This window comes from Typha latifolia, chromosome 13 (assembly GCF_019914945.1).
Source record: "Typha latifolia isolate L0001 chromosome 13, TyphaL0001v2, whole genome shotgun sequence".
In the NCBI taxonomy this organism is placed as follows: Eukaryota; Viridiplantae; Streptophyta; class Magnoliopsida; order Poales; family Typhaceae; genus Typha; species Typha latifolia.
This window is the reverse complement of record NC_133098.1, coordinates 9,937,840-9,951,193: the sequence shown is the minus strand read 5'-3', so window position 1 is coordinate 9,951,193 and position 13,354 is coordinate 9,937,840. Positions and strand designations below refer to the sequence as shown.

Sequence of the window (13,354 nt, the reverse complement as noted above, 5' to 3'; positions counted from 1 at the left end):
TAAATTAATTGCAACTCTTAACAAAAAGCTATTATCCTAACCTACTTCAAGTCAACTTCAACAATCTAAATCTTGGCTTGAAGTCTAAAGCCCACATAAGAAGTTCACTAAATGAAGTGGAAAGCCGAAAGCTCCAACTCCAATTGATCACTAACACACGTATCCATATTATGTTTTGAGGATTATAACTTGACCCAAGTTTGATCGGAGTTGAAGTCTGCCTGGCTAGTTCTTGTCAACTTTAGACCTGTTAAGCTGGACCCCTAGTATTGGTGAACAGGGTTTAAATTTTATACACAGATGAACGAGTTTATTAGCTTCTCTTGATTCTTTTTATTTATTTATTTATTTTGATTCGGTGGTTGTCAAAGGATAAAAATTAGCAGTAAAAAATATATATAAATATAAATAATAAGCAGCGCTAGATGAACGGAGAGGGAGTCGACCTCAGCGTTCTACGATCTCTAGAGCCGTGGAGGCAAGAAAATTAAGAGGGAGGAAGGGAAAAAGAAGTTTAAAAAAAAAAAAAAAAAAAAGAAAAGAAAAAGAAAAGAATGAAAGCGGGATGTTAAATAAATAGGGGGAAAAAGGGATATATAAAATATTAAGAGTGTTGTGTTGTGTTGGGTTGGGTTTGCGGAGAGATGGGATTCAGATTCAAGTGGTGGACTTGATTGTGGATCCTCGTTTGTCCGTCAGATCCGTGATTGGTCGCCGTTCTTGCGAGCCCTACACTTCCCCTTCTCTCTCTCTCTCTCTCTATCTCTCTCTCTCCTCTCTCTCCCGGTTCCGATCGAATCGACCAATCCATCGATCGCGAAGCTGTTTCGGAGCAAGGACGACGACTACATCTACTGCTGCCCACCGCGTCCTTCAGGTTGGTTTTCCTTTGACTTCCCCTTTGATTCTTTCGTTAATTGCTACCGATTATTTCTTGAGCGTTTCTTTCTAGGGTTTGCAATCTCTCTCTGTTCAATACTTGTGAATTAGATGAAATTCTTCCTTCCCCTCTCTTTTCTACTGCTTAGTTCGAACGTGCCAATTATTGGATCACTGCCCTAGTCTGCCCTTCCCCTTTTGATGTCCTACTTTGACGAACCTAGAATTTAGGCACTCATGCTACTCAACTCTCCTGTTTGTGAGGCAATCCTCATAAATCAGCTAACCATGTTAATCGGTGCCATAAGTTGCAATTGGATTCGGCCTACTTTGGTGATCAAGGAAAACAACAATTGTAACACCTCCTTTTTTATATTTCTATTCGTCTGAACCTAATTTATGTTGATAAAAGATATCTTCTTGTTTTGATGTGAAGTTGGAGTTGAATTGAAGGGCAATTAAATGTTAAGAGTATCTCACTCTGGATAATTCCTATATTTGTAGATGAATGATGAGGACTGTTATTATTCATCGACACTGCACTCTCAAGAATAAGTCTTGATATACGTCTTTCTTCCAAAGCCCAACAAGAGGAAGAAAGATGAATCTCCAGGCTCATATGTCGGGCCAAATCTCAGGACAGGTTCCTAATCAAAGTGGTTCGCAGCTCTCTAGTCTGCCCCAGCAACATGGAACTTCACTCCCTTCCCAGATTCAGAACCCCAGAAATCCCAGCATGGATGCTGAACTTGATGCTGCCCGTGCTACAATGCGTGAGAAGATGTATGCCACTTGTTAAATTCTAGCATTTAATTCTTTTTCTTACTCTTTCTCCAAATAGAGATCATTACTGATATGGAGATGAATGGTCCATCTTTAAGTATACAAAGCTAAACAATAGAAGCCAGATCACAATACCTGGCTCTCATTAATCCGCCATCTGAATGTATAAGTGCTAAACTAAGGATGACATTTAACAAGAGTGTCCTTGATAGTTTTTGTAACACCATCATTTGTTTGATAGTCAAACTTTGACCAAAAAAAGAAGATCTTTATTTCTTCTCCAACCCCTTCAGTATAAAGTTCTCTGTGCAATAGGATTTCTTGTAATACTTGGACATGTCACTATTGTATAATGTATTGCACCAAGTATGTACTGCAATGCATTTACCAAACTACTCCTAGTGATTCCTCATGACTGTTTCTGGGGACAGAATTCATATCATAGTGGAACTGATCTATTATTCATTACATCTTAAAGTCTAGTTGGTGATATTCTGTAATCATTTCTTGTCTCGGTTCACTGATTATTTTTCATCAGGTCTACATGTTGATATCTTTCCATTTTCAAAAAGCACCTCTCAGTGTATCTGATAGGCGCACTTCATGTAAATCAATATTATTATTTTTTTAGTTGCTTGATTGTAATCCATGGGATGCATGGATTATCATCCGTACCTTGTACTGCATGCTATCTCTGTTACTATTTCTTCTCTAGCAGTGGCATTATCTCCGCAGTCAACTTACTAGTCTTTAGATTGATAGAAATGATCATAGTTGAAATTACCATATTCCCTGTGGCAATGTTTCTTTTTGTCAAGTTCTAATATTCCTTGCCTTGAACTCATCGAGCTCTTTTTACTTAGATGCAAGAAATTTCGTAACTCTGCATCATCCATTAACCTCGCATTTATTTTGGTTATATTAGTGCTGAACTTATAGCCTCCAACTTTAGGGAATCAGGGAGTAGGTCATGAGAAGAAAGTCCGACCTAATTTAACAGTGAGACAGTTGTTCCTGGTCAACGTTTAAGTTTTAGTTGGAAGTAGTATAGCATGGGAGTATTCAAGTCATTGAGTTCCAAAGTGTTTAATGCATCTGTAAGAATCTGAAGAATATGCATCCTCGCACCCATATAACCATTACAAACATTTGAACATTTGCAGCTACAATTGTCTAGAAAGAAGAAATCATTCATCCGGTGATTGGCAACGTCGGCTGCCAGAACTTGCAAAGAGGTTAGAGGACCGCATATTCAAGGAAGCTTCCACAAAGGTATTATTGAATATTTCTTATTATTTATGCTGTAATAAGATCTTGGGAATGAAAGTTTCCATAGTAGCCAATTTTGTGTATCTGCAGTGTTCTGCCACGCTTTCACTGTGGTTTTTTGCCCTAACTAAATCTAACCATTTTTGTCATTGGAGGATTTGGGGCAGCTTTGCTTGATGATTCTTTCATTTATAGATTTTAATATCACTGGTTGTATTTAAACCATGCATCCATCTATGACCAGAATGATTACTTGAATATGGTGATGGAACCAGTTGAGCACCTTTTGCAATCTGTCTTAAGGAACTTACCGCACAACAGCCAGTCCGTTTCACATCATATAACACCTTCCTCTGCCTTCAGTACAATGATTCCAACACCTGGTATAACTCAAAATTCAAGTGGAAATCCTTCAATTTCTTGTGCAATGGAAAACTCCACAATTGCTACTAGTGGTGCCGGTCTGCCTCAATCCACCAACATTGGCAGTTTTCCAGGTACAAATAGATTAGCTGATATTCATACTGTATCAGCTTTATGTTATTCATTTGTTTGTTTTTGCAGTAATATGCACTCTATTTTCTTTGCAGGGTCCATTTCTAATGCGTACCAGCACACATCTGCTAATTCTGCTGGAAGTAATGTAGCTTCGTCAATGGCTTCAATGGGTTTAACACGGCAATCAACTCAAATGATTCCGACCCCTGGATTAAATAGTAAAGATGTGTCTATGCATCCTGAGTATTCTAATGGAGCTGGGTTTTTCAGCGCTGAGGGTAGTATGATTCCACAAACCCAGCAACAAAAACAATATGTTGGCAGTCAAAGCAGCCATATATATCTTGGAGGCCAAATTGGTACTGGAATGCGGTCCAATATGCAGCAAAAGCCTTCTGCATATGGGTTCCCAAATGGACTTATGAATGGTGGTATAGGGTTGCTCGGGAATAACATGCAAATGGCAAATGGACCTCCAGCATCAGAAGGATACATGAGCACAGCTCCTTACAATAGTTCACAGAAACCTCTGCAGCAACGGTTCAATCAACAACATGCCCAACAAAGGATACCAAGTACTTTCTTCCTCTTTAATATACACTCATTTGGTGTCATGTTCAACATGCTCTTCCCCAGAGTGTGCATGTTGCTTTTTGCATCTTGTCATGCATCCTTTTTACTGGTCTGCTGTGCATTCTAACGATATTTAGTTCTAACTAATTTCTGCTTTGTCATGTGAGCTCCTGCTCAATCATTTTACTGTACTAGTCGGCAATAGTTGCTTATTAAGTGAGGTTGCTACATTTTTCTGTGCAGCATCATTCTCCCAGCAAGTAATGCCGATTTCTGGTGATGGTTATTCAGTGAAGCCAGCTGATATAACAGGTTCTGGAAGTTTTTATGGTCCTGGTTCATCTGTTTTACCATCAATAAGTAACCCGAATGTAAATACTGCAAACATTCAGTCTAATTCGAGAACAAATCCATCCTTGCTTACTCATCAGTCAAATATGCAAACGATGCAATTACAGCCTCATATGAGATCTCAAATGTTTGATCATCCAGAAAAGGTCAATTTTCAGCCACTACAATCAACTCAGGAGCACTTACTGCCGCCACAACAAGCAATGCAGCAACCACAGCAACAGCCTAATCAGCCTTACACTCAGTTTGTTCAAAACCAACATCATCTGCAACAACAGCAACAAAACCAAAAGCACCAGCAGCTTTTATTTAAGGGCAGTACCTTGAGGCAATCGTCAGTATCTTCAAGTCTTGCCCAACAACTAATACCTGAGAATGCGGTCCCATCCCACAATGAGTTGGCACTTTCACAAGCAACTTCACAAGTTCAGCTTCCAGAATTGCAGGGTCAATACCTGCAAAAGACCTCTTATGATAATGCTAAAGGTGGTCAGTTGGTTGGCCAGTTGTCTGGCTCCCAGAATTTTAATGTCTCAGGTTCACAGGATTCCCAGCAGTTGTTGCATCCATACCAGCAGTCTGATGAATCTCAAAATGAAATTAATTGCCTTCCTATAGGATCACAACCGCATGCACTCCTGCAAGCTCAATGGAGACCTCAGCTGCTGGAGAAAACCCACATGACTGATAATTCCTCAATTGAAAGGCAAATCCAGGAGGAACTTCATCAGAGAACAACAGGGCAAGATGAAGCTCAACAGCCTTGTATGTCTTTAGATGGATGCATCAGTCGTTCTCCAGCTGCTGCAATAAGTGCCTCAGCGCCGAACTTTGCAGTTGGAATTGCCAAAGGACCTGAACACTCCACACGACAAAGTAATTATCATAATCAACTCAGATTGCTTCTTCTCTTGCACCATGCTCGTTCTTGTCCAGCTTCACCTGGAAATTGTCCAGAACGCTCCTGTATAAAAGCTCAACAGCTAGTGAGGCATATCAGTAACTGTAGCAGAAAGCAATGTGTTTATCGCTACTGTTTGGATTCTAGGAAAGTCCTTCTTCATTACCGGGATTGCTGTGCAGCAAATTGTCCTGTTTGTAGTCGTGCACGCAAGTATTTATTTTCTCAAAAGGCATTTGCTCGTGCTCTACCTGAGCCTGGCACAGTGGCCCAGCAAAATGGATCATGGAAAACAATCAAGGGTACTGAGGTTGATATGGAGACAGACACACTGCCAATTGAAACCTCTGATGATCGGCCTTCTTTACCAAAGCGCATGAGAGTGCCTGTGTCCCTTCCTCTTGTTCCAGAGAGTGAATTTTCTCCTGTTCTTGTTCCTTCTACAAATCCTTCACATTCCTCCCAAGAGGCATATCCCGAAAAGGTTGAAGAGAGTATGATGGCTTTGTCCGTGAAACCAGAGGTAATTGAAGTAAAGAGCGATCCAGCCCTCTTTGCACAGGAAAATCCAGTTGTCTCAGGTTATGGGATTGATAGGAATGTACGGGTTGCCAGAGTTGAAATGGATACTGGTGTCTCAAATGATGTTGGCTGTCTTGTCACAACCAACATCAAGCAAGAAACAATGGTGGCTGAAAAAGAGATCAAGGAGAATAAAAACATTGAAGTTAAGCAGGATTCAACTGACTCGGTGACAGACCCAGCTACAGGAAGTAAATCTGGGAAGCCGAAGATAAAGGGTGTTTCACTAACAGAATTGTTTACTCCAGAACAAATTAGGGAACACATCATTAGTTTGAGGCAATGGGTTGGTCAGGTAATCTCCAGCTCTCTTTGGTATTCTGTAATATATTAGTTGTTAGATTGTGCTATCGCCTTAATTAAAATTGGTTGGCTTGCTTACACATTTCCTGTGAACTGCTGTACTAAAGCCATGTAAATTACTGACCTAAGCAAGTCAGTCTGTCTCTATATCTCTGAATGCACTCTGTAGTCACTATTGTCATAGTTTGTTGTAGTTTTTTCAAGTCAGATTTTCTTTTTTTCCTTTTTTCTTTTTTATGTATGGGTGTGTGTGCCTGCAAGAGAGTAGTTGAAAGGTTAAATTTTCTTAAAAAGGATACATCAATCTTTTGATAAATCTGATTTTACCTTAGTTATTCTGCATACTATTGACAATCTGTATCTGGTAGTGCATGGCACTTTGTTTGACATTGTCTTTTCTAACACGTGGTGCTGGAAAATTTTGAGTTTCATTTATTCTTATAATCTACTCTTTCCATTATTATTATTTTATAACTGAACTATTATTAATACCTCCCAGAGTAAGGCGAAAGCTGAAAAGAATCAAGCAATGGAACGCTCAATGAGTGAGAACTCATGTCAGTTGTGTGCAGTGGAAAAGCTTACTTTTGAACCTCCGCCGATATATTGCTCACCTTGCGGTGCTCGCATAAAGAGAAATGCAATGTATTATACAATTGGAAGTGGTGAGACGAGACACTATTTCTGCATTCCATGTTATAATGAGGCTCGCGGTGACACTATCGAGGCAGAAGGTGTTCCATTTCAAAAGACAAAACTTGAGAAAAAGAAAAATGATGAGGAAATTGAAGAATGGGTAAAGTTCTATTAGTTTTTTTTATTGGTGGGGTGGGTGAATCAGGGCATTTAATTATTTTTAGAACTTGTACTTAATCATCTGTTTATGTTTTCTACAGTGGGTTCAATGTGATAAGTGTGAAGCTTGGCAGCATCAAATATGTGCTCTTTTTAATGGCAGAAGAAATGATGGAGGACAAGCAGAATATACTTGCCCTAATTGCTACATAGAGGAAATAGAAAGAGGTGAGCGCAAACCCTTACCACAGAATGCTGTTCTTGGAGCAAAAGATCTGCCAAGAACGATACTTAGTGATCACATAGAACAACGACTTCTTAAGCGACTTAAGATAGAGAGACAAGAACGAGCAAATCATTTTGGAAAAAGTTTTGATGAGGTAAGTGTGATGGAAGCTGCTTTATAATTCAGTTATCGTCATTATTTCGAAACTTCTAAACTTAGTCATGAAAAGTCTAATGGACTAGAAGTTCAAATGTTAGGCCTTTCACCATATGTAGTTCCAGTAAATTAAATCATCACAAAGGTGCAACTTCTTATTCATGAAACTTATAAGTTCTCTGAACAATGTTAATGTGATTCTTTATCTTTCTTAGTTAAATTAAGATTTTTTTTTTGCTGAAACTTTGTGCCTGATGTGGATTATAGCATGATATGCTCTATTATGGCAGTTTTTTGTAGTTTCTAGTGTGCAATAAGAGTCAGTATGTAACACAAGCAACAATATGTCATATACCATATAGTTTTGAGTGGTGAGTTTATCTGCATAGTACTTTATTTTCCTCTTCCAAATAACTTGTGCCCCAAAGATGAAAACAACTCCTTGCATCAAAAGTTGTGACCTTTTTTCCTTGGTTACATTCTTTCTTTTTATGTAGGAATTCTTTATTCTTGAAGGCCCTTTGTGTAGGTTTGCATGCAGCTAAACTATAATGTCAAGGGTGTGAAAAGTGTCTCAAAGGATTCCTAGTATCCACTTGCACCCTCTTCTTGAACATTTCTTTTTCTTCTCTACTTTTACTTTAACATTACCTGCTCCTGCACCAGGCAACTATATTCTGAGCAGTAGACTACAAGATTGTCTAATTCTACCTGCATATGGGTGTTACTAGTTCCACATAATTATCTTCAAAACCCCCCTAAGGACCCTCACTGAATTGGTTCAGGGACTCTTAAACTGGTTTAATAACTAAACATATTTTTATCCTTTTCATATCTAATCAAGTTTACTCTTCAAAAAATCAAGACTAAGAAATGAGACTAATTAATTGAGTTTAGGACTTAGCCTCAAACCAAACAAGACCTAATAGAACTCAAAATTGAGGCAACCTATGGCAGATAAGAAGATTTTGCCAAAATACATCCTTTTCCTAGGTGTAACTGGGGCTTCTGGTCCACAGTATCATATGCGATTAAGTTGATAATTCAATGACACAAGATGGTGATATCACTTGTAACTTTTAACCTTGAACATCAATCATGATAGAATTGAGATGCCTTCACCTAGTTGGAACTTGGAGCAATCCATCTCGTGCTATAGGGAGAACCCAATTTGTAATTTATTTGGGTGTTTCTGATTCCATAATAGGAAAAGGAGCTCAATTTACAGCCATGAAACAAGTATGTGGAAAATCAAAATTGGAACAAGTGATAGTTCCAAGATCTTTCTTCAATGAGTCTCGGATTTATTTTAGGAGAGTATAGCTTATCCAACAATGCGATGAGGGCCATTCAATTGTGATAAAGTGCCATTCATAGGGGTTGATGGATGCAATCCATCTCAAAATAGAGAGTGAAGCTGATGGATTTTCTTTGTGTAACTTGAAGAAAAACTGAAGTTGGCGTAAGATCTAGACTGGAAGTATAGAAGAGAGTTCATGAATGTGGATTGGGTTCTCTTGGAGTTAATGCAGTTTCCATTATTGTCTCTTGACAGAATTACTTGCAGTCTTCTATATAATATGGACAGAACGAGAACTGACAAATTGCTTTTATACTGGTCATTTTGTCTGTTTTAAACTTTTAATTGTGTTTCTGTGTGATAGAGAAATTCTTAGTTTCTTAATCACCTAATATTCATCTTGGCATACCAGGTACCTGGGGCAGATGGACTTGTAGTTAGAGTTGTTTCATCAGTTGACAAAAAATTGGAAGTGAAACCACGGTTTTTGGAAATTTTTCAAGAAGATAACTACCCAACAGAGTTCCCTTACAAGTCTAAGGTGAGAAAGAAATGCCACAGGTTTTGTAAGTTTGCAGTGAAGAATTTTCTTTCTGTTCTCCTATTAGAATGGCACATCAGCACATTACACGTGTAATGTAGTCTATGTTAAAGGGACAATGAGGAACTTGTTTTGCAGGCAGTATTATTGTTTCAGAGGATAGAAGGTGTAGAAGTATGCCTCTTTGGCATGTATGTGCAAGAATTTGGATCAGAATGCGCTTTTCCTAACCAGCGCCGTGTTTACCTCTCATATCTGGACTCTGTCAAATACTTCAGGCCTGAGATAAGAACAACTTCTGGGGAAGCTCTGCGTACCTTTGTCTATCATGAGATTTTGGTACTCACTCATTTCTTTTGTCTATAGTTGATTTTCTTAATATTCACTGGTCATAGTCAACCTAAATGTTGTGTCATTTATTGATTATGACCAATACTTTTTCATGAAACTATTTGTCGCTTGTTATTGAATATCAACTTCTGTGTGGGTCTAGATTGGATATCTTGAATACTGCAAGAACCGTGGGTTCACAAGCTGCTATATATGGGCTTGCCCTCCTTTGAAGGGTGAAGATTACATCCTATATTGCCATCCTGAAATTCAGAAAACCCCCAAATCTGACAAACTGCGGGAGTGGTAAGTTTCATGCTCACCCCATTTTTAGTCTGTTCTTATATTCGGTACTCGTAGCACTTCATTTCTGCATATAATTTCTAATTTGCAACCATGTTTTATTGTTATCTTTTTCCTCAGGTATTTGGCTATGCTTCGAAAAGCCTCTAAGGAGAATATTGTTGTAGACCTTACCAATTTATACGATCATTTTTTCACAATCATTGGGGAATGCAAGGCTAAGGTCACTGCAGCTCGTTTGCCATATTTTGATGGAGATTATTGGCCAGGAGCAGCTGAAGATATGATTAATCAACTTCGCCAAGAAGAAGATGATAGAAAGCATCAAAAGAAGGGAAAAACTAAAAAGATTATCACAAAAAGAGCTTTGAAAGCTGCTGGTCAGGCTGATCTTTCTGGCAATGCCTCTAAGGATGCTTTATTGATGCAAAAGGTAATTTTACTTTCTGGTTCGTTATTTATTGTTTGTTTTATGAAAAATTTGGAATAACTCTGCCCTAGCATTCTCGCAAATCATGTCCTTTTTGGGCTGGTTGAGAATGACAGAATTTATGGTACAGGATATTAGATGCTCCATTTTTGTCAGATTGTCATTTTTCTTTTTTTTGGTTCTGCAATAGCTTCTATCTTAACCAGCTAGTTTTCATTTTACACAGCTTGGTGAAACCATCTATCCAATGAAGGAGGATTTCATCATGGTTCATCTGCAGCATGCTTGCACACATTGCTGTCTACTAATGGTATCAGGGACACGCTGGGTTTGCAACCAATGCAAAAATTTCCAACTTTGTGACAAGTAAGTCCTTTTTTTTTGTTTAATCCCTACACATATAAGATGGGATGATCTCAGCAAGATATTGGCAGTTTTTCATATAAGTAAGTCTGAAAAGTGACAACAACCATTTTATCTTATTCAGTAAGTTCTCTATAATCATCAAAAGAAAAACTGATGTCTTCATCTGTGTTATTGCATATTTATTATCTAGTATATACGTTAAAATTTAACTCATTCAAGTGAACTATGCAGCTCTAAGCTAATAATTTTAACTGGCAAAAGAGGATTGCCATCTGATGCTCTTTGATCTGATAATTGATTGATTTCTATTTCTTTATAGGTGTCATGATGCAGACCAAAGACGTGAGGAGAGGGATAGACATCCAATTAATAGTAGGGAGAAGCATATGCTTTACCCAGTAAGTTACAATCTCATTTTAACTTTCAAATCATAGTTCTTTTACCTTTTTGTTACGAAGAAGGCCGATGAATCAATGATCACCTAACCCCAGAGTACCTTTTAGGTTGAAATTGATGATGTCCCCTTGGATACCAAGGACAAAGATGAGATCCTAGAAAGCGAGTTTTTCGACACTAGGCAGGCATTCTTGAGTCTTTGTCAAGGAAATCATTATCAATATGACACTCTACGACGTGCTAAGCATTCGTCAATGATGGTCTTGTATCACCTTCATAATCCAACTGCACCAGCTTTTGTCACCACATGCAATGTGTGCCATCATGATATTGAAACTGGCCAAGGATGGCGTTGTGAAGTTTGCCCTGATTTTGATGTATGCAATGCTTGTTATCAGAAGGAAGGTGGTATTAATCATCCTCATAAATTGACAAATCATCCTTCCAACGCTGATCGTGATGCACAAAATAAGGAAGCTCGTCAGAAACGAGTTTTACAGGTAATTTTAGGATTTTGCGTTAGCTGTGATAGGATAAATTTTTTCTATGACGCCCATTGTCGTCTTTGTCATTTTTTTGTCCATTATTATTCAGCACTACACTTTTCCCTATGTGATGTTTCACAATGGTTTAGGAACTTGATGTTTAATTCCTTATTTATTTTATATTCTTATGAGATGGGATATTTGGCTATAACTTCCGGATTCATCGTTCTTTGTATATACCAGTTGTCAGATGCGAGATTTGGTTGTTTGTAGGCTGCATATTAGAAAATTTTGCTTATATGATTTTTCCTCTAATTAATACAAATATTTTTCTGATCTGCTGCAGCTAAGGAAAATGTTAGATCTTTTGGTGCATGCCTCGAAGTGTCGCTTTCCACATTGCCAATACCCGAATTGCCGTAAAGTTAAGGGACTTTTTCGTCATGGTATACAATGCAAAGTACGTGTTCCAGGAGGTTGTGTTCTGTGTAAGAGGATGTGGTATATTCTTCAACTCCATGCCCGAGCTTGCAAAGAATCGGAGTGTAGTGTACCACGTTGCAGGTGCGTATGTAAATGCACCTTGCTTTGTTTCTTTTGCTGTGGGATAGTATTACTTGTAGGAGTCTATTGACATCAATTCTTCGTACATCCAGGGATTTGAAGGAGCACTTGAGAAGATTGCAGCACCAGTCCGATTCCAGGCGAAGGGCTGCTGTGATGGAGATGATGAGACAGCGAGCTGCAGAAGTTGCTGGGAACACTGAATAACTACCAACTGTACAGAGATGCTCTTTTGGGCAAAAGATTAGGAGGAGACTACTGACTCCTCTGAACCCGAAGTATGTAAGTTTGGTCTACCAGCTGAGGGGGAGTTAGCAAATCTATCCGTAATGCGTCAATCGGAGGCTTGACCGTCATGGTGGAGAATTAGGTCTTACATCTGCTTTCCTGTTGAACAGAGGAGGAAGGAGTCATAATTTGGTCATCGTCGTTATCATCATCATCATCATTATCATCATCATCATCATCATCATCATCATCGTCATCATCATCATCGATCCCGACTATGGGCTGCTGACCTGTTTAGGTTATTCATAGGCCTCAACCGCTCGGGGTGATTCTTTTATTTATCCTGTTTTAATACCCATCATCCTTTGCTGGTGGCTGTATGATAGGTGTCTCAAATCGTCATTTCACAGTGAAAAGTAGCCTTTGCCTTTTCTTTTTCTTTGACTTTACTTTGAAGGGTTAGGGGAATAGGGATGAACCGCCCCTGCATTTGTTTAATCCTGACCCATTTTGTAGATTGTATCTCTATTTAAGTATAAATGAAATAAGAAATTCTGCCTTTAAGCAGCAGTCATTTGTGGTGGTGCATTGTGGATTTGTAATTAGTACCTATACCGAACAAGTTTCTGGCCATTTCTCATGCACATAATAACAATATCACTATGTTTGAAGTTGTCAAACTCATGCTGAAGTTTTTTTTGTTTTTTTTAATCTGCAATCTCTCGTTGTGTAATTGCTGTTGAATTTGTTGTTTCGTTTAAGAGGATCCATTTGGTACTTTGCTTTTGGAATGATCAGTAAATATAGCAACCTTTTAAGCTTTCTACAAAGCATCCCTCATTGATGTTGCATTGGAATTTACTATGTTGGGTAACTAAAGATTGAAAAAAAAAGAAGAAGAAGAAGAAGAAGAATGCGTATAGTAAACGAAGGAGCTTGAGAAGTTAGAAGCCTATCTATAATCAATCAATCTTAAAAGAAGACTTCTGAGTCGTATTCTATGGTCGCCCAATGGATTCAGTTGAAGATTTGATTTGATGAAGCAGGTGATGCCACGCGGATTGTAATTGAAATAGCGAGGAGGTGAGTGAGGGC

General features: G+C 38.5%; 1 protein-coding gene across 1 annotated transcript; it reads left to right on the top strand.

Annotated features, from left to right (window-relative positions):
* Positions 1-431: 431 nt before the first annotated feature.
* LOC140799640 (probable histone acetyltransferase HAC-like 1) lies at positions 432-12,829 on the top strand. The gene is made up of 17 exons (XM_073154034.1): positions 432-877; positions 1,384-1,662; positions 2,826-2,934; positions 3,176-3,428; positions 3,522-4,004; positions 4,246-6,131; positions 6,639-6,935; positions 7,036-7,314; positions 9,029-9,157; positions 9,296-9,496; positions 9,651-9,793; positions 9,911-10,223; positions 10,447-10,586; positions 10,906-10,984; positions 11,090-11,482; positions 11,814-12,031; positions 12,124-12,829. Exons 2-17 carry the CDS (start codon positions 1,481-1,483, stop codon positions 12,236-12,238), a joined length of 5,220 nt encoding a protein of 1,739 aa, XP_073010135.1. The 5' UTR covers positions 432-877; positions 1,384-1,480; the 3' UTR covers positions 12,239-12,829.
* Positions 12,830-13,354: the final 525 nt, after the last annotated feature.

What these genes read in the sequence shown, in the direction of transcription:
- LOC140799640 (XM_073154034.1), top strand. Translation starts at nt 1,481, where the DNA reads ATGAATCTCCAGGCTCATATGTCGGGCCAAATCTCAGGACAGGTTCCT. An exon ending in TGAGGCAATGGGTTGGTCAG is followed by an intron (nt 6,132 to 6,638) that starts GTAATCTCCAGC and finishes AATACCTCCCAG; the next exon opens with AGTAAGGCGAAAGCTGAAAA. An exon ending in TTGGAAAAAGTTTTGATGAG is followed by an intron (nt 7,315 to 9,028) that starts GTAAGTGTGATG and finishes TTGGCATACCAG; the next exon opens with GTACCTGGGGCAGATGGACT.